Source organism: Elephantulus edwardii, unplaced genomic scaffold (assembly GCF_000299155.1).
Source record: "Elephantulus edwardii isolate Elephantulus edwardi_28Jun2011 unplaced genomic scaffold, EleEdw1.0 scaffold00163, whole genome shotgun sequence".
NCBI lineage: Eukaryota > Metazoa > Chordata > Mammalia > Macroscelidea > Macroscelididae > Elephantulus > Elephantulus edwardii.
In genome coordinates, this window is record NW_006399913.1 from 2,084,552 (window position 1) to 2,105,395 (window position 20,844).

Here is a 20,844-nt window from a genome sequence, read left to right on the forward strand (position 1 = left end):
ATTTATTAGTTGCATGGCCTTGGGTAAACTGCTCTCACTCTTCACTACTTTAAATTGGACAAAATATCCCACTTTATAAGGCAACTGGAATGAAGAAATGAGATTGTGCGCACAGAATATTTCTGTATGAAGTGCTCATCACCTAGGCTTCTGTATGCGCACTCACCTTCACATCTTACAGCTTACCTTCTGATATTGTCGTCTGGTTCCCTACAGTGTAGGGGACATGTGTGCGGGCGCGCAAGTGAGGGTGACCTCCTGCAAGCCTGTGCTCAACTGTGTCTGTTACCAATTGTGTCATTGTGTCATCTCCAGGGCAAGTCACTTAACTTTTGACACTGCATTTTTCCTCACACTTTAAGCATGGAATCCCAAACCCACACCTCACAGCTTTGCGGTCGGGATCACAGGTGAGCAAAGTGCTTGGAAGTGACTGTAAAGCTGTGCAAACAAGCGCTGTTCCAGGCATTAACACTCTAGTTTCTGCTGCAGGGAATGGATCCCGGGGTCCCTCTCACAGCCTTGCAGTTGCGCGCAGGAAGGAACATTAACCCTGGGCGCCTCTCTGGGCGTTTCTCCCAGTGGTGGGGAGGAGTTCCGCCCTGAGAACCGCCCAGCCGCCTTCTCTCCCTCACTCCTACTGGAGCTGGGAGTCCCAGGAGTCACGTCTTTCTCTGGAGCCCTGGCTGTGCTTCCTTTGCTGGCCAGGATCAGAGGGCCGGTCACCAGGATGCAGGCCCAGCACAAGGAGCATCTGTACAAGCTTCTGGTGATCGGAGACTTGGGCGTGGGCAAGACCAGCATCATTAAACGATACGTGCACCAAAACTTCTCTTCGCATTACCGAGCCACCATCGGTGTGGACTTCGCGCTCAAGGTGCTTCACTGGGACCCAGAGACTGTGGTGCGCCTGCAGCTCTGGGACATCGCAGGTGAGCGCTGGGGAGGGGTGCGAGAGTGATGGAGGGGCTGCCCAGGCACCCTCTCCAGTCCCAAGGCAGCGAACTGCATCCAGGCATACAGACTGGATCTCCTGGACTCTGTGCCTCAAGAGACCTTTTCCCAGTGGGGTAGACACTTGATTTCAATTCAAAGAAAAAGTTGTTCACGTCCAGCTGAAACTTCTGGCGTACCCTCTTGTGTTTTAGGGATATTTCTTGAAATCCTTCAATATCCTATCATGCATCTGACTACTTGGCATCAGCAGATTGCCCAAGTGACCCAGAAGGAGAATGGAGTTGCATTCGGTTCTTGGTCTTCAGCTCCTTTTCTGCACTTGGGCAATCCTCCTGTGACACAATTCATTGTCATGCCAGCCCTTGCTTGCCCTCAGCAGTGCAGGGGAAAGCTCCTAGGCAGGTTACCAGCTGGGACCCAGGCAGTCCAGCAGTTCACAAATTATCTCTTTTTAGTAGCTCACTTCTCTCCTCTCCAACCCCAACACACAGGCAGGTACACACAAATCTCACCCCTAGCGTTTTGCCAACATGTCTGGCTACAGTTAAGAGAGTTTTGGGTTCTCTGCTGTTAGGAAGCCAAGGACGTTTCTATGTTTCTATCAGGGCAATTTACAAGCTCTGTCTGAAGTTTACATTGCACTGTCTGGAAACAGAGGAGCACCTTTAGAGGATTTGAAATCAGAAGGGTTTCTAAGGATTTATACCAAAAGTTTTGAATATAGAATGCCTGCTCCAATCTTGGCTCTTCTATAACCCCAGTGTGGAACCTGGACATGGCCAACATCCCCCTGCAGATCAAGGCTCACCAACTTGCTCAGTAACTTAGCACAGTCCCTTCAGTTTAGTTTTCTCTTTTGAAATAAGGTTGGTTGCTGTTGGCCCAAAAGTCTGCCTTCTTACAAGCTTCAGCAGCTACTTCAGACAGTCTGACTTTATCCTTGACTATTTCATACTTTGTGGCACCAAGAGTCTTTATAAATACTCACACAAGCTTCTTTTCACCTTTAGAAAATAGTTTCATATAAGCAAGTGTGTTTGAATGGAAATATTTTATCATGGCTTAAAGCAAGAACAAATGTGGAAAATTTTTGAAAGGGCATTTCTGGTTCTGGGGAATCTCCTGCCTCTTAATCATGAGCTGTTCGGTCTTATGATAAGGTTTTTGGCTTGTGGATAAATTCACGCCTTTGCAGTCATCTTCAGCAGCCCCAGTAGCTCCAGGGTTATCAGAGGTTAGAAGATGTCATCAGCTACTATGTAACTGGATTTTTTAATTTAGAAAACCCACTCTTGAGTCTGGAAGCTTTGTGGCTACCTGTTTTAGTGTCTGAAAACCACGCTGGCTGCCTAAAGATCCCCAGGGCTTCAATTTGGAGTTAGTTTATGTTGAAAAGTGAGTGTAGGTGTAATTTGGATTTCTCTGTCATATATAACTAGCAATATGAACTTTAGTGTTTTATATAATGTCTATGGGCTACAGTTTTCCTCTCCTTACAGAGGTGATGGAAGAATATAGTGATTAAGAACCTAAGTTCCAGAAATGGATGATGTTAACTAAGTTCCCTAACATCCTCCTCTGTTTCCTTGTGCTATTAGCCTAAAAGTTAGTGCTTTAAATCTACCAGCTACTCCCAAGGGCAAATATGACTATTACCCTCATGTTAAGATTTACAGCCTTAAAAACCCAACAGAGGATCACTGGTCAACCAAAGAAACTCTCCCACAAATGAGAGGAACCTAGGAATAGTCCAAGACAATGGTACTTACTGCAAATTAATGACACTGGTACCTTCCCCCCCCTCCTTAAGTGTAAGCAGGGAACCTCTCCAGAGTGCTGAAAAGAAATGATGTCAATCTGTAGACTAAGGTGCACCTGATCCAGACCATAGCCTTTGCAATTACTTGCTATGTGTCAGAAAGCTGGACAATGACTAGGGATGACAGAAAGAGAATAGATGTCTTTGAGCTATGGTGCTGGAGAACAGTGGACTGCAAGGAGAACAAACAGATTTGTCCTAGAGAGGGTGAGACTGGGCTGCTCCTTGGAGGCAAGGATTCTGAAGCTTTGTCTGACATACTTTGAGCATGTTGCAAGGAGGAACTAGTCCTTGGATAGGGATGTCATGCTTGGGGCGGTAGAGGGACAGTGCAAGAGAGGAAGACACTCAATGAGATTAATCAATTCAGTGACTGGGTTTAGGAAAGTAGATGTGTCAGAGACATTAAGGTTGGTACAGGTAAAGCAGCTTTCAGAGCTGTTGTAAACAGGTCGCTATGAGTTACAAGCAGCTTGATGGCACATAACACCACCAACAAACAGAGAAATGTGAAACACACATTCTGATTAAATCCTAAGAAATGATAGTTTGAATTCTAACTTTTTCCCCCAAACACTCAGCACCATTTAAAAAACTATTATTTTGTTATTTTTGATGACAATATATATACCATCAAAAAACCTCAAAACTTCTTTTGCTTTTGAATAGGAACTGACTCATAATTGACCCTCCAGCGAGTGTTCAGAGACTATAAATTTCACAGAAAGAGATTGTCCATCTTTCTCCTATTGAGCCACTGATGGACTTGAACTGACTGCCTTTAGGTTAGTTGTGCAACTCTCCTACAACTACACCACCAGAACTCTGGATTCATTAGCATAGCTTATTCCCATTCAACAGTTTCTGCATGTACAATTCAGGGATATTGATTGTTATCCTTCAGTTATGCACTCATTATCATTATCACCTTCCTTTAGAATGATGGGTTTTACACTGTCAGCACCCTTCTAAGCTTTATCCACCACACGCAGTCAAAAAATAATTTCAAGCTTATAAATGCCTCCGGAGTCATTCATGACTCTGGATTGAGATCCCTTCCTCCTGCCCATGAGTCTGTAGTAATAAAAGTATGTTAGTAAGAAATCAAAGGCAGTTGAGAAATCAGTTCCACAGACTCAGGGGTGAGTAGAATCCTAGCTTGGAATTTTCTTTTTCCCCAGAACACTCATGTTCTCCAGTTGCTTGACTTTGTCAGCCTTAAGCCCAAAGGCCATGAGGACTACCTCAGACGTTGGACAGCACACAAAGCTGACTGAGAGAATCAGGGCCATTATGGGATAGAATGGTTGGAAAGTAACACTGACACATTTCAAACTGCATAGGTGGCCCCATGGGGAGTGAGTTCATATGAAACCCAGCCATAATTGCCCACCTAGACTCCATTCAGCTAAGTTCCTTCAAGCACCTTCAAACCACAGTCTGTCTGAGGATGACAATGCAGCTCTCTTTTCTCTTGCTGTACTCTGACATGTACTTGGCAAGTCGTGACAGTTGGTGAGCCTAGCTTGAGAGGGCTGGTGTGGATGAGCTAGAGGGAATCTTTCAGTCACTTGCTTTGTCCTGGTAGGATATCAAATTAGCCAATGGGGAAGGAAATCTTGACTCAACTTGACTTTCTTCTCCACTAGCCACTCCGTGGGAGAAGGATGGGCAATCTCCTACCATGTGGTTTAGTGCCTCCGAAAACCACTGGAGGGGTAGCTATGGGTCATTTCCAACTCAACAGTGCATAACAGCAACAATTACTATAGTAAATATATATGTAGGGAGCTATGGTAACTTAGTGGTCAGGAGTTGTGCTGTCCACCCAAAGGCTACAGGTTTGAATCTACCAGATGTTCTGAGGGGGAAAAAAGATGAAAAATCTCCTCCTATGTGATTTACTACCTCTGAACACCCACTGAAGGGTCAGCTACTAGTCAGCCTTGACTAGATGGTACTTACCAACAACAATATATACATCTATAGCCAAATATTAAACATTTTTAACATTTTTCACATGTACATTTCAGTCAAAAGTCAGATCCAACTCATCGCTGATCCTTTCAGTAAGTTTCTGAGGTTGCAAACTTCACAGGAGAAAATATTTCCCCAAGGATCTGCTGGGAGATTTTAACCACAGAGACGGTTAGCAGTGCAACTCCCTACAGAGTAGGCCACCAGAGCTCCCTTCTCCCCTGGTTTTTACTTTTATGTGCCTTCTAGTCTGAACTGACTCATAACTGACCCTCCAGGGGGTTTTCAGAGACTGTAAATAGCACAGGAGAAAATGACCTTTCTCCCATGGGTTAATTGGTGGTTTGAACTACATATCGTTGGGTGGTTGTCCAAGCATCTCCTTACCCACTAGGCCACCAGAGTTTCTTCCACTCTTGGTAGTCACTAGTATACTTAGGTCTGAATACACTTCCCTTTCTAGTCCTACCATATTTGTTCTTTTATGTTTGACTGCTTTTACTCAGGGTCATATCTTCTAGGTTTATATAAGCTGAAGCATGTATCAGAATTTCATTTCCATTATTAATAGAGCAGTATTCCAATATATGTATTTTATTTATCCACTCATTTCTTGATGGCAATTTTGGTTGGTCCATCCTTTGGCTATTGTGACTATCCTATAATAAACTCTTGCCATTCATTAGAAAGGAAGTTCCTTCTAAGTAGGGCGTGGCTTGCCCAGTGAATTACTGTAATATATTCCCTAGAGCTACTCAGATGGCCAAATCTGTGGAGAAGGTCAAAACCCTCACAAATCCCATAGGGGATAGATAGTAATTGTTCCGGATTTCAAAAATGTTACCACTGGGAAACAGCTGAGTCAGCTCTTTGTTCATTAGCCTTTGATAGAATGAGCAAAATTAAGCAATTTTGCCCAAGACCAGTCAGCTAATAAGCGGAAGAGGTGAATTTGACCCAGTTCTTTCTGACGTGAAATCAGGCCATGCTCTTCAGGCCTGTTGGTTCCTGGCACACAGTCAGCCCATAAGTCTGTGCCCATTTCCTTTTAAAAGTGTTCTCTCTTTTGCCTAAAATAACCAAATTCACTGCTATCATATAGATTCCAATTCACAGTTACCCTGTAGAACAGGGTAAAACAGGATTCCAAAAGCTTTAAATTTATGAGAAGTTTTTTTGAATGACTAGCACCATCAACTGCGAGAGCACTGACAGAACTTCTTCAGTACACAGGGTATCCTTTCCTGTTTCTAACTGGTTTTGGGATTTTATTCACTTTTACACTGTCAAGATAGTAGAAGGAAGTGTAATAAAAATCCATTTTAGAATTAGGTTTTGGAGTATGACGTTGTTATGTGTTGTCAAGTTGCTTGTGACTTATAGCAACTCTATGTACAAGAGCCCTAAATCCTGCTCTATCCTGTGCCAATTGCACTGTCTTTGACATTACTCCAGTGACTGAATCAATCCATCTCATCGGTTTTCCTCTCCTGTGCTGTCCTTCCATTCTCATAAGCATGGTGTCCCTCTCCAAGGACAAGTCCCTCCTTGTTACATTTCCAAAGTATGTCAGACAAAGCTTCAGAATCCTTGCCTCCAAGGAGTGGCCTGGTTTCACCTTGTCTAAGATGAACCTGTTTGTTCTCCTAGCAGTTCATGGTATATTCAACACTTTTCTCCAGCACCACAGCTCAAAGGCATCAATTAACTTTCTATAATCCTTAGTCATTGTCCAGCTCTCTGACACATATCAAGCAATTGCAAAGACTATGGCCAGGATCAGGTGCACCTTAGTCTCCAGACTGAAGTTGTTGCTCTTCAATACCCTGGAGAAGTCCCTGACAGCTGACTTTCCCAGTGCAATTTGTCTCTTGATCCCCTGGCTGCTGTACCAAGAGTGTTGATTGTAAGGCCAAGCAAATTAAAACTGTTAACAGTCTCAATATCTTCACCATCCATAATGATATTGCCAATTGGCTCAGTGGTGAGAATCTTTGTTTTCTTGACGTTGAGCTTCAGTCCATATTGAAGGCTGCAGTCCTTGATCTTCTGCAGCAAGCACTTTAGGTCATCCTCAGTTTCAGCAAGCAGGATTGTGTCATCTGCATAATGCAGGTTGTTGATAAATCTTCCTCCAATCCTGATGCCACTTTCCTCTTCATATAGCCTAGCCTCCTGGATGATCTTTTCTGCATTTAGATTGAAAAGTCATGAAGACAGAATATATCCCTGTCGTATACCCTTCCCAATTTTGAGCCATGCAGTGTCTCCTTGCTCTGTTCTGATGATTGCTTCCTGGTTCAAGTATAGGTTTCACACAAGCACAATCAAATATTCTGGGATTCCCATTCTTCTCAGAGTCAGCCACAGTTTGTTGTGATACACACAAATGCCTTTGCATAGTCAGTGAAACACAGATAGACATTCCTCTGGTACTCTCTGCTTTTAGTCAAGATTCATTTAATATTAGCTATAATATCCCTAATTTATGGCCTTTTCTAAACCCAACCTGCATATCTGGCAGTTCTTTGCTGACTTACTGCTGCAGTCATTTGTGGATAATTTTCAGCAGAATTTTGCTTGCACGTGATATTATATTGTTTGATGATTTCTGCACTCTGTCGGGTCACCTTCTTTGGAATGGGAACAAGTATAGATCTCTTACAGTCACCTGGCCAGGTGGTTGTCCTCCAGATTTCTTGGCACAACTTAGCACATCCAGGGCAGGTTTTTTCCCCCCAACTTTATAGATCTATCAGGAAAAAAAAGTAGCCAGTAAGTTTATATCAAAATTCTCCTACCCTTTCCTCATACCCTACATAGTCCTACAATTATTCTATTAGCACTTCTAGAGAGAACTATCTCTGTAAGCCTAGTGGTAAGGAAATGCGCTGCCAACCTGAAGACATGCATTAGAATCCACCAGCTATTCTGTAGGAGAAATATAGGCAGTGCGTGAGATTTACTGCCTCTGAAAACTCATTGGCGGGTCAGCTATGGGTTGATTCCAACTCGATGGTAAACAACAACAACCACCACCCGCAATAACATATCTCTTTTAGCCTTCACATCAAGGTGCAGGAAATGATCTCTTATTAATGTTATTACTAGGTACCGTTAAGTCTCCTTCAACTCATCACTCACTCACTGATCACCATTAGAATTGACTCATAGCTGACCCTCCAGTAGGTTTTCAGAGACTGTAAATCATACAGGAGGAGACTGTCTATCGTTCGCTTGTGGAGCATCTGGTGGATTTCAGCCACCTGCGACTGGGCTGGCAGCATTGCTCCTTACCCATTAGACAACCAGAACTTGTTATTCCAACCTGCATATAACAGAATGAAACATTTCTGTAACACTCTTCCATGTTGCAGTCATTGTGTCAATCCATCTTGCTGGGAGATTTTTTTTTTCTTTACTGACCTGCTATACCTAGCGTGATATCTTTCACCAGGTACTGTCCTTTCCTGATAATATGTCCAAAGTATAGGGACAACATTTCATTATCCTGGCTTCTAAGGAGCATCTGTTGTAATAGTAGAGAGTATTGTCCAGGCACATTTAATTTCCAAGTAGAAGGCAATTAAGTGACAATGCTGGAATTCACAATTTGAATTCTAGCATCCAGCTTCTTAGAGCCATGGAGGCTCTATTGTCTTCTTTAATTTTAAAACAAAGTATTTAGCTGTTGGACATTGGACAAACCCAGAGACCTTGCTGGTCTTGATTATTCCATTTGCAAAATGATGATTGTTTTATTGTCCTCTGAGTCTGCATCTTTTGAGTTGATACAAGAATTAAATTAATTAATATATATTTGTGCCTGCACAATTAATAATTAAAATTATTGGATACATATTAAGTATCACTTTTTTTAGAAATTCTCATGGTGTAGTGGGTTAAGTGCTGTGTTGGTGATTTGAGAGGTTGGCAATTTGAATGTATCACCTGCTTCAAAAACTATGTGGTAATTCTACCCTGTGTGATAGTGTCACCAGAAGTTGCTATTGACTCAAATACAGTGGAGTTTTTCTTGATGTCATTGTTTTAATTAAAAATTATTTTTGCACACTTTTTTTGTGCTAGACCTTATTGACATCCTTGATGGTATAGAGAAAATGGTGTTAAAGCCATTTTCTTTAAGTCAAGACTTAAAGATATAAAAAATTTCCCCAAGGCCACAAAAATGAACTAGTAAGAGAAGATTGGGGGAAGTGGGTTTGTTTAACTCCAGCATTTATGTGTGTGTATTATTTATGCATGTGTGTGTGTGTGTGTGTGTGTATGTGTGCTGTGTGTATGTATGTGAATGCATATGTGTGTTTGTATATTTTGAGAAAGTAGAATATAAGAGACAAGTTCAAGTTGGCCCTTGGAAAATCCAACTCTCAATTTAATGAATATAGTTGTAAAGAAATCCATTTGGAGACATGTTAGAAAGTGCTTTTTTACTAGTGAAAGATTCACTGCAGGGAATAGATTACAAATGACTAGATTACAATTACTCCAAACATTTAAAACAAGATGTATGATACAAGTTAGTTCCATGTAGAGCTTATCTATTTTATAAAGTAATTCAATCAATGAAGATGTGTAAGGGTGTATTGACTATCCAACAGGCAAAGAATCAGGGTGCAGACAACCTCCCCTGGTCAGGGACCCTATGAGCTGAGACACTGCCCTTATTACTACCTGTAAGACTTACCTGGGTCACACAGATACAGTGTTTTTGAGTTTTTCAATGCTTTGGCATCATTTTTAAATTCATTTGAATGAAGTAATTGAACTCAAACCATTTCTTAATATCTAGCTATAAATAGCCAATTCTCACTGAGGTTTTCTAAAAATGTATTGTCTTAAACATTAAGGTGAATAAATCTAGGAATGAATAAATCTAAACTCAGCCAACAAAATGTCAAGAAAATAAAAGAGCCTATTATGTTTAAGTCATTTTCTGGCAGACAGTTTGTTGCATTTTTTTCTCATCTGACTAATTACAGGTTTTCCAGACACCATGCAGTGTAACATGTGTATTGCTTAATGTTTGCAATGAGCAAAAGTAGTGCACTTTCAGAGTAGGATAAAGGGTATGTGGATAAACCACCTCAGAATTTCTTTCAAAACTGATGAGGTTTTTCACCTGCCACAGATAGATGGGCAGTAGGCATATGGTGAGCTTTAGAGGACTAGTTTTTACAAGAAAGCAAGGAGCAGCTTGAACAAGTAACACTGAACACTTGAGAGAAGGTAGGGGTGGGAAAAGTAAGCTCTTTTATGTTCCATTGGTTAATCTAGCAAATATATAATAAATGCTTTATATGTATATACACCAGTCATTATGCTAGTTGAGGGGAAAATAAAGATTATTGAATAAAACCTGATCCTAGACTTCAAGAAGGTCACAGTTTAAGTATATAGGATAATATATAAGCAAGTCACTATAAAAATGAGTAATGTGTACTGATTAGGCAACTTCAAAGAGATTATGTCCACCCCACATCTTTCCACTCTCAGATTAAAACTGAATGAATCGGACAAAGCCTCTGACTTGGTATGATATTTCATGTGCTCTTACCTAGCACTGATTATTCCCTGTGAGTGACCTCAGGGTGGCCCAGCTTGAGACAGAAGTTAATCCTCTGGGCCCCTTTAAAGCTGCCTCCTTCTTTTGAAGATTTCATTCGTTCCCATGCCTTTGAACTCTTGGCCCACTCAGCTGCTGTAGAGTCAATTCAGACTCATGGAAACCCCATATGTGTTAGGCAAGAACTACCCCCATGGAATTTTCAATGGCTCATATTTTGGAACTAGATCTCTAAGCCTTTCTTCCACGATGCCTCTGGGTGAACTTCAGTTGTCTACTTTGCACTTAGTGGTTAAATCAGGCAACCACTTAGAGTTGCCTGCAAATCTTTGTCTATGACCCATGTCTATACCCTTGATTTGGCATGACCTGTATACCTAGAATTCTAGTTTCCTGCTGACCATCCTTCAGAATATTTCACATGACTTTCAAGATCATTATATTTGTAGCAACGCTGGCATTAACTATCAGGAATATATTTTTTCTGTCAATATAGAAATATATGTCCAAGATAACAAATACTAAAATATAAAGAGAAAACAATAGAACAAATAGAAAATATTCACTTTTACTCAACCTAATGACAACTAGTGGATATTACATGCAAGTATGTGCTAGATAGATGCAACCCAGAAGTGTTCGCTAGTCTATGCCAGGAAATTTGGAGGATAGCTTCCAGGCTGATGGGCTGTAAGAGATCATATTTATTCCCATAATCAAGAAAGGTAAGCCAACAGAATGTAGAAATTATTAAATAATATCATTAATATCACTTGCAAGTAAAATACTGCAGAAGAGCATTCAAAAATGGCTGGAACAATACAGAGAGATCTGCCAGAATTTCAAGCAGGATTTAGAAGAGGTCATGGAACCATGGATATCATTGCTGGTGTCAGATGAATCATGGATGAATACCACAAAGATGCCTATTGTGCTTTATTGTCTATGAAAAGATATATGACTATGTGGACCATAACAAATTATGTCTAACATTGAGAAGAATGAGAATTCCAAAACATATATATTTTTTTTTCTCATGTAAAACCTAAAACTAGAGCAAGAGGTTATTGTGTGAACAGAATAAAGGAACACTACATAGTTTAAAATTAAGAAAGGTGCGCATCCAATCTGAAGAAGATAAAATTGATGAATGAGACCTTCTAAAGATTAAATCCCTGTGCACATCAAAACCTTTTCCCAACAGAGTGAAAAGAAAACCTACCAATTAGGAAAAAAACAAAAACAAAAAACAAACACATTTGGCAATACCATTTCAGACAAGGGTCTCATATAAAAAGTTTACAGAATCCTACAGGACCTCCACAAGAAAAAGACTGATAAAACACAATTACAAAATGGGCAAAAGACATGGAAAGAATTTTCATGGCAGAAAATAGCAAAATGGCCAACAAACATAAAAAAGTGCTCAAAATCACTAGCAGTAAGAGAAATGCAAATCAAAACCACGAGATAATGTCTCACTCCAGTTTCAGTGGCAAAGTTTAACAGGACAGCAAGTAATAAATGTTGGAGAGGATGTGGCGAGATAGGAACTCTTATACATTGTTGGTGGGATTGTACAATGGTACAACCAATCTGGAAGGCAGTTTTACACATCCTCAAAAAACTGAAGATAGAAATTCCATATGATCCAGCTATACTACTGCTTGGAATATACCCTGAGAAAATTAGAACAGAGGCACAAATGGAGACTTGTACACCAATGATCATAGCAGCATCATTCACATTGCAAGAACATGGAAACAGCCCAGATGCCCAACCACAATCTAATGGCTCGAGAACTTATGGTACATTCACAAGATGGAACACTACACAGCTCACAGGAGCAATGATTTTGTAAATTACCTAATATGGGAGAAACCGAAGAGCATTATGCTAAGTGAACTAAATCAGTCCCATAAGGGCAAATATTGTATAAGACCATTATTGTAGAATGAGTATTAAGATCCAAGAAGGGGGAGAGTGGGAACAGAAGGGTGGGGGTAGGGCATTAATCACAGGGTCACACAATTTGGTGGGTGGAGGGAACAGGGGTGGGGTGAAGGAAATGGGAAATATCCTGTGTGAAAAACAATGTATACAAACTTTGTCAATAAACCAGTATAAAATAAAAATAATAATAAAAAGAAAGGTGTGCATCAAGATTGTAGGCTTTCTCCATACCTATTCAATCTGCATGATAAGGAAATTATTTGGGAAACTGGATGCTGTGAAGAAGAATATGACATCAGAATTGGGGGAAGAGACTCATCAATAACATACATTATATAGATGAAACAATGTTGCTTACTGAAAATAAGAAGAACTTGAAATGTTTGCTGCAGAAGTTCAAAGACTGCAGCCTTTAATATGGATTACAACTCAATGTCAAGAAAACAAAATTTCTCTCCACTGGACTGATGGGTAACAATCATGATAGATTCAGAAAAGAGTAAGACTGTCAATGACATCATCTTACGTCAATACACAGTCAACACACTTGATATCAGCAGTCAGAAAATCAGGAGACATGCCTTGTACTGGAAAAGTTGCAGTCAGGGACCTATCCAAATTATTGAAAGTTGATGTCGGTTTGAGGACTAAGGTGTGTATTATTCAGATCATGGTCTCTTCAGTAACATGCTGTGTATCAGAAAGCTGGATGGTGAATAAACACATGAAGAAATGTTCAAAATCCCCAGCTCTAAGAGAGAGGCAAATCAAAACAACTATGAGATAACATCTCACTCAGTAAGACTAGCAAAATTCAACAGAGCAGTAAACAACAAATGCTGATGAGGTTGTGGAGAAATTTGAACCCTTATTCACTGTCAGTGGGAGTGTAAAATGGTGCTACCACTGTGGAAGGCAGTATGGCACTTTCTCAAAAAGTTGCAAAAGAAATACTAATTGACCCAGCCATTCCACAATTGAGAATATGCCCTAAAGAAACCAAAACTGCCACCCAAGCAGATATATGCACACCTATGTTTATTGCTACACTGTTCACAATAACAAAGAGGGGAAACAACCCAAGTACCCATCAACCAAGAATAGATAGAGAAGCTGTGATATACTCAGTTCACACAATGAAATACTATGCAGCACTGAAAAACAAAGAACTCATGAAATATATAAAATGGGTGACCTAGGAGGGCATTATGCTGAGTGAAATATCTCAGTCACAGAAGGACAAATACTGCATAATGCCAATGTTATAGAACAGGACAGACACCGGGGTTTGGGGGAAACTTAGAAAAGATGGGATCAATAATGTACACTACATTTAAACAGATGAGTGAAAAAACTGCTTAAAAGAAATATATGACTAAGTATTATTTGCATGACAACAGTTGACAATAAGAGCTGCATAGTAAAATGGACGTGGGTGGGGAATTTTACAACAATGAATTCTCTTTTCAAAGATAAAAGTGAACTGGGGGACAGGGAGTAAAATGTACAAGAATCAATTAATGGAAATCCAAGTTCTCTATAAATTTTCATTAAGAGCTCAATAAAAAAGTGGGGGAAAGAAAGCTGGACAGTGAATAAGAATGACAGAAGAATAATTGATGTTTTTGAAATGTAGTGTTGGAGAAAAATATGAAATAGTCTAAGGACTGTCATAGAAGAGGGTATTTCTTGGAGAGGGGCATCATCCTTGGAAAGGTGGCGGGACGGAGAAGGAGCTGAAGACTCTCAGCTAGATGGATTGACACAACGACTAAAATAATAGTCTCGGTGTGTCAGAAATTGTGGGATGGTACAGGATAGAACATCGTTTAAATATGTTGTTTACAGGGTTGCTGTGAATATCATTCAACTTGACAGCACCTAACAACATATACTAGATGTTTTTTTTTTAGTTTGTTTTCTCCTTGACATATGTTTTCTCCTTTCTCCTTGGCTTATTAGACTTGAAAACCAATGTCCTCTTGTTTTACATTGAATAGGATATGCCATTAATGTCTAAGTATAATGGTAATGCTTTTCTTCACCTCACCCCTGAGAGTGAGAGAGAGCAGGCCTCTGGAGGCTTAGTAGCAAGAAGCTGTGCTAAAATTCCTAAGGTACACAGTTCAATTCCAGCAGCTGCTCCATGGGAGAAAGATGGGCAATCTCCTCCCATGAGATTAACTGCCTCTGAGAACCTGCCAGAGGGTCACCTTTGGGTCAATTCTGTCTTGATGGAACACAAAACAACTCCTATATATCTATATCTATCTAGGGAATATTTATTTCCTGATAATTTAATATTAATTATTAATATTTAGGGTTTTTAATATTTCATTTTAATTATTGAATACTTGTTTAAAAAAAAATAGAACACAATATTTGAAAGAAAAACATTTTGTTTCCATTCTAGTGTATACAGTGAATTACTAGTGAATTGTGTGCTCTTTAGCCTTTGAATCATAGTGGATACAACCACCCTCATTTCCAGCTTCACAGGGATTTTCACATGATTCTTTAATTTATCACAAAAACTGCCCAAACTCCAGTTTCCCAAAATATGATAGCATCAAAGGGAATGTATGTAGTGTGACCGTAATGTTGCAACAATGAACTACAAACTGGCATTTCCTGTGGTGTTGTTGCTGAGTAACACTGGCTTTGCCTTGGCCTGGGGTGCCTTTGCTGCTGCACCCTGTGACTTCATTTAGACAGCTCAGGATATCTTGGCTCACATTTGAGGAATGTAACTTGAGAGGAGTCTGAAAATTCCTCAGGAGTGGAAATTTCTGGGTGTCCTATGAGTCTTATTAAAAAATATATTTGAAGAATATCTAGAAGTGTTTTGTCAAATATTGAATAAGTCAGAGGTCCCTTTTAACTTGATATATTTGAACCTACACAGGCTTTAATTTGGCAAGATATTTTTCAATTAGTTTATCAGCCTCGTTAAAAGCATGAGTTGCTGATATTCCTATCTTAAGTCATTGCAGCCTCTCACCTGTGAACTGGTGTCATTTACTCCTTTCACCCACTAGTGAATATTACATTGATGTATCATCTTATCTTTCCATCCAAATGAGTTACTTCATTTAAGCTCACTTTAAATGACTCAAGCTGAAAAAAACTAGGATGAAATATCTGCTGAAATACCGTAGTAACACTCAATTGTATATGCCCACATCAATTCCCACTGTCATTTGCCAAGTGTAACACCTACATGTAGCAACTAACTGTATGCGCATCAGAATAGAGCTCTACTCTAGAAGATTTGCAGAGCTTAATTTTTCTACAAGTATATCCCCAGTTTTTCTTCCATGGCACCTCTAATTAGCCTCAAACTTCCAGTCTTTTGGTCAGCAGATGAGCACTCTAACTATTTTTACCACTGAGAGACCATACACACACAGTTTTGAATTTAAATATAATTTCAGAATTCAGAGACTGTTTATTACATTTGGAATCCTTGGACTGACAGTTAACCATAAAATGAAATAAGAAGCAATTATTATAGGAAGTCTCTTTTAGGAAAAGAGCTTCAGTGGTTCTGGTTGAGGATGATTTTTTGTTTGTTTTTGGAGTGGACCATAAGGAGCACAGAAAGTGGACTGGATGAGAGATACTGCTTTATTACATCCACTCCTGTACCTGCTGGGGTTCTCTTTCGCAAATAAGAAATCAATATTAATTGTTACTTTATTATGTAAAGAGCACTTATGCTCCCATTTCCATTCTATTCCACAAATCTGTTGTGAGCACGGGCTAAGAGCTTCTCTGAGTAGCGAGCGCCATGGAGACACAAGGGAACAGTAATTGAGTACTTCAGCCACGGAGTCAAAGTTCTGGTGTAATCGGGAGATAAGCTACAGAGATTTGTAGCACATAAAAAAAACAACCCAGTACACCCCTGGGTTAAGAATGTCTAATTATCAGACAACTCATAATTACCCTTTAATTTTATGTAAATTTTCTGCACTTTAAAATTTGAACCAACAAATACTTCAACACCTTTGTTTGCTACACAGGCAGCTTTTGAATTATTGAAAAGATGCTTCACCTTTCTTGCACTGACTTACTCACTGGCATCGTGTCCATTTGACTCACTCATTACAATTTAGAAAATTGTAGAAAACTGGAAAACACAACATTGTGAGTGAAAGGAAGTGTTAAGTGGCTGACTAATCTAAATGGTTAACATGCTTGGCTGCTAAATGAAAGGTGAAAGGTTGACGTCCATTCAGAAGCTTTGCAGAGTGAAGGTCTGGTGATTTCCTTCCCAAACGACCAGCCATTTCAGACCTTATGTAGCACAGTTCTATTCTGACACACCTGGGGGCCCATGGGCTAGAGTTGACTTGCTATTGTCCTGTAGTGATTGATTGATCTTGATACTATAGCCAAAGAAAATTAATTGAATGATGTCTACTGTGAGCCATGAGGTTTTCACTAGCTCTTTTTTGGCATGTACGTTGCCAGTCTTCTTCCTAGTCAGTCTTAATCTGGAGTCACCACTGAAACCTGCCCACCAAGGGTGGCCCTGCTGGTATTTGGAATACTGGTGGCAGAGCTGCTAGCATCATAGTAATATGCACTCAACCACATTATGACAGACATATACATGGAGGAGGAAAGGGTAACACAAGGCTATTTTCAGGACAACTGTCTAGGCAATTTATAAAAGTAGTGATAAATTGGCACTTTTCTGTCATGACTTTTGAACAAAGTAATAACGAGAGAAGAATAACTTCAGAACTACTGCCAGAGTCAGGAAACCTTGCTTCACAGGGTATTGTCCTGTAGCAGAAGAACTGTTGAGTTCAGTGTATTTTCACCACAGTTTCTTGATCTCTTAACTGTGTTTAAAGGGTGGAGAACTCAGGCTCAGATTTTGCAATGTCATGATAGAGACCATAGCCTGGTAGGTGTAAATGGTTTAGGATACTGAAAGTTTGCAGGGTCATGAAAACTGGGTCATTCTTTCCAACTGAAAGGACTAAGACAGTCACCTTAAATGTAGCGAGAATTCAAAGTGTTATTGAAGGGTGCATAGGAGTTTACTCAACCGACAGGGAAGAGAGATGGAGATGGAATTCTAGGTGAAGGAGCAGAGATGTAAAATAACAAAACTATCTAGGGACCAAAGTAGGGGATGTTTTAGGAAGAAACATGCAGGAAGTGTCAGAGTTTGGAAAGGTGATTGGGGTCAGAACACAGTCAGCTTCACCTATAACTGCAATTAAGGTGTCTTTAAGGAAATTCTTGCTGGGATAGTGGGTAGAGAATTGAGCTACTAACCTAAAGGTGGTTTTATCTAGGGGGTTGGATTCACTAGACATTCTGCAGAGAAAGATGGGCAATCTCCTTCCATACTATACAATCTATAGCCGCTGAAAATCCACTGAAGGGTCATTTATGAGTTGATTGAATTCAACAGCAATGAGGATTTTTTTGCATTTTCTTTTTAGGTGTTTAAGACTCATTGAAGTAAGAAAACCACAGAGCACAATGATAAGATTTACATTTTCAAAAATGGACTCTGAAAGATAATAAATATGTCAAACTTAGGCTAACGTCTATTTCACACAGGAATGCTTAAAAATATGTATTCTTGAGTCCCACACACAACCAACAGAATCTGAATCTCTGAGGAATGTGTCCCAGAATGGATATTTTATGAATTCTCTGAGTGATTTCTTATACTGCTGGAATGCAAATGCCTGGAATCCTATGTTTTTGGAGAATAGGATTAATAAGAACCAGTATGCTTAGAGTTAGGGAGTTGTTCAGGTCTACGTTATGCCTATTAGAACCTGCCTGGGTAGATGCATGGGGCAGAGTCAAGAGCGCTTTCAGAATTTCTAGTGTTTGTATGATGTTAGAGGGCCTTTTGATCAACAGCCATTTGGGGGCTGGGAACTTCTTATCTAAAGCAGTTGAGACCCAGAAGATAGGTCTAACAACAACAGCAACAGGTTACTAGAGACTTAAATGTGTGAGTGAGACAGCAGTTAGAAGATCACGTGAAAGTATCTCTTTGGCATCATGGATAGTGATAGTTTGAGCCAGAGTAGGTAATGCAAGAATAGAAGGTAGAATATTAGATGCATATGATATTGGGGATTACGAAGTATGTGACTGATTAGAGGAGAATGACTGAAATAGTAATGCATTTTGTTTATTCAGTCTGGTTTCTTTTTGCCAGTGAGACAGCTGAGGCTTAAAGTGACAGAGTAACTGCTATTAGGTGATAGACAGTAGGGACAGGACAGTACAAGATTGCAGCCAATTTAATAAAAATCCTGACATTTTCTGCCACTGCTTTTCCACCTGCCCAGAATATTCATTGCCTTGCCATACTCTCCGAAAGCATACATAGCAATTACCGTATGAAAATTTCATTAAATGCACATTATGGCTTTGTTGCCTTGTTTATATTTTTAATTAGAAACCCATGGCACCAAATGTACATTATAGTCTGTTGGGAAAGGGCCAACTACTGATTCCTAGTAAGTGCTATTTCTAGTGGAGCCAAGTATTGATGATACTTCCTGGAGCCAGAAGGAGAGCAGGAAGGTACATTAGAGACCAACCAGACCAACTGCATCCTGCCCCATCCTCACGAACTCTTCCAGGCTCAAGTCCATTGTTGCAGTCACTATGTCAATCCATCTCATGAAGGGTCTTCTCTTTCTCCATCTCTCCTTCTTTCCCGAGGACTGGTCCTTCTTGACAACATGCCTAGAGTATGGGAGACAATTTTGCCTCTTTCCTTTTAAGGAATAGCTTACTTGCAAGATAGACTTGCTTGTTCATCTGGCAGTCCATGGTATATGCTCAATACTCATCACCAACACCACAGTCCAATGGCATCAGTTCCTCTTTAGAGTTCATTATTCTTGTCCAACTTTCAATGCGTATGAAGCAATTAAAAGTATTGTGACTTGGGTCAGAAGTACTGCAATCTTCAATTTGACATCCTTGCTTTTTAGCATTTTAAAGAAGTCCTTGACAGCAAATTTTCCCATTGCAATGCTGTTATATTGATTGTGGATCCAAGTAAAATGAAATTGTTGACAATTCTTTTTTTTTTTATTTATCATGATGTTGCCTATTGGTGCAGTTGTGAGGATTTTTTGTTTTACTGATACCAAGGTATAAGCCATACTGAAAGCCAGAATCTTTGACTATAAAAGTTCATCAAGACTTCTTCACTTCCAAGCAAGGTTATGTTATCTGCTTGATTTTGGTTGTCAATGTATCTTCCTCCAATCTTGATGTCACATTTTATTTACATTTATAGACAAGTGTCTCAAATTACTTATTGTATTTCACATACAGGACACTGAATCTCAGGAAGAAAAATGTAGTTATCTAAGGCTACACCGCTAAGTGTGATTCAAGACCCATTTCTTTCAAATTTTTAATTCAGTGCCTTCTACCACAAGATTGTTTGATCAGTACTGAGGCCATATTACTAACTTTTGTGATTCAGTTGGTTTCTTTGTCATTTAGCACCCTTTAAGGTTCATCGTGAACCATATTTACAAGGCTGTGGATTGTGTGTTTGTAGACTAAGAGAAGTGAAGTGTTACATAGTGAATTGGATCATTTCCTCAAGAGTACATAAAGGATTCATTTTTCAGAACACAGTACTACACTTGAACTGTATTAGTTATTCAGTAATTATGTTAAGTGAGTGATCTAACTTCATTGGCTGCTTTTAAAAATAGTCTTTTAAATTAAATTACCTGAAAAAAAATTACCTGTGAAAAATACTTAATCTCTCTACTCATATTTCCAAATGTGCTAAAAGTCACTTGATTATCAGTTTTTTAGTAAGACACAGCAGAGAAGGCTGTCTGTCAGCTGACTATATATATATATATATATAAAGGGATAAAATATGAATGCTGACAGAGCCCCCTTATCTAAGTGTGATGCAATCTGGAATGTAAAAAATACAGACTTTCGAAGTCTAGTGGTCCAGTGACCTCAATAAAAAAGATATTTTCTTTTCTAGTGATAAGCTTTCTTTCCCTTGTTTCTGATCGGACACAGACAAATGTTCAGAAGCTCATGCTCTTTCTCTCTCTCTCTCTCTCTCTCTCTCTCTCTCTCTCTCTCTCTGTATGTGTGTGTGTGTGTGTGTGTGTAAACATTTGTGAAAATATAAAGGAACTCTAGTAGCAGTGTTTGAAATCTCAGCTGCTAACTGAAACACCACTGGTTCAAATGCACCAAATACTGTTCAAGAAAAGGATGTGGCAGAGACTCCAGCCGTAGAAATCTACGGGACAGTACTACTCTCTGCCCAAAAGTTTTTATGGGTCATCATTGCCTAGAGAGCACTGTTGTTGTTGTTTTGTGCCATTGAGTCACCTACAACTCACAGCAACCCTATGTACAACAGCCCTAAACCCTGCTCTATCCCTTGCCAATCTTATTGTCTCCCACACATCTATTGCCATTACCCTAGTGACTGAATCAATCCATCTCATCAAGGGTCTTCCTCTCCTGCACTGTCCCTCCACCCTCCCAAGATGATGTCTCT

At 39.7% G+C, this 20,844-nt stretch overlaps 1 protein-coding gene across 1 annotated transcript in view; it reads left to right on the forward strand.

Moving 5' to 3' along the window:
- Window positions 1-669: 669 nt before the first annotated feature.
- The window catches only part of RAB38 (RAB38, member RAS oncogene family), an 82,924-nt gene continuing 62,749 nt past the window's right edge, over window positions 670-20,844 (forward strand). The window contains exon 1 of the mRNA XM_006895251.1: window positions 670-932. Within this exon, the coding sequence (XP_006895313.1) occupies window positions 731-932 (202 nt within the window). The 5' untranslated portion in view covers window positions 670-730. The remainder of the gene's footprint in view (window positions 933-20,844) is intronic.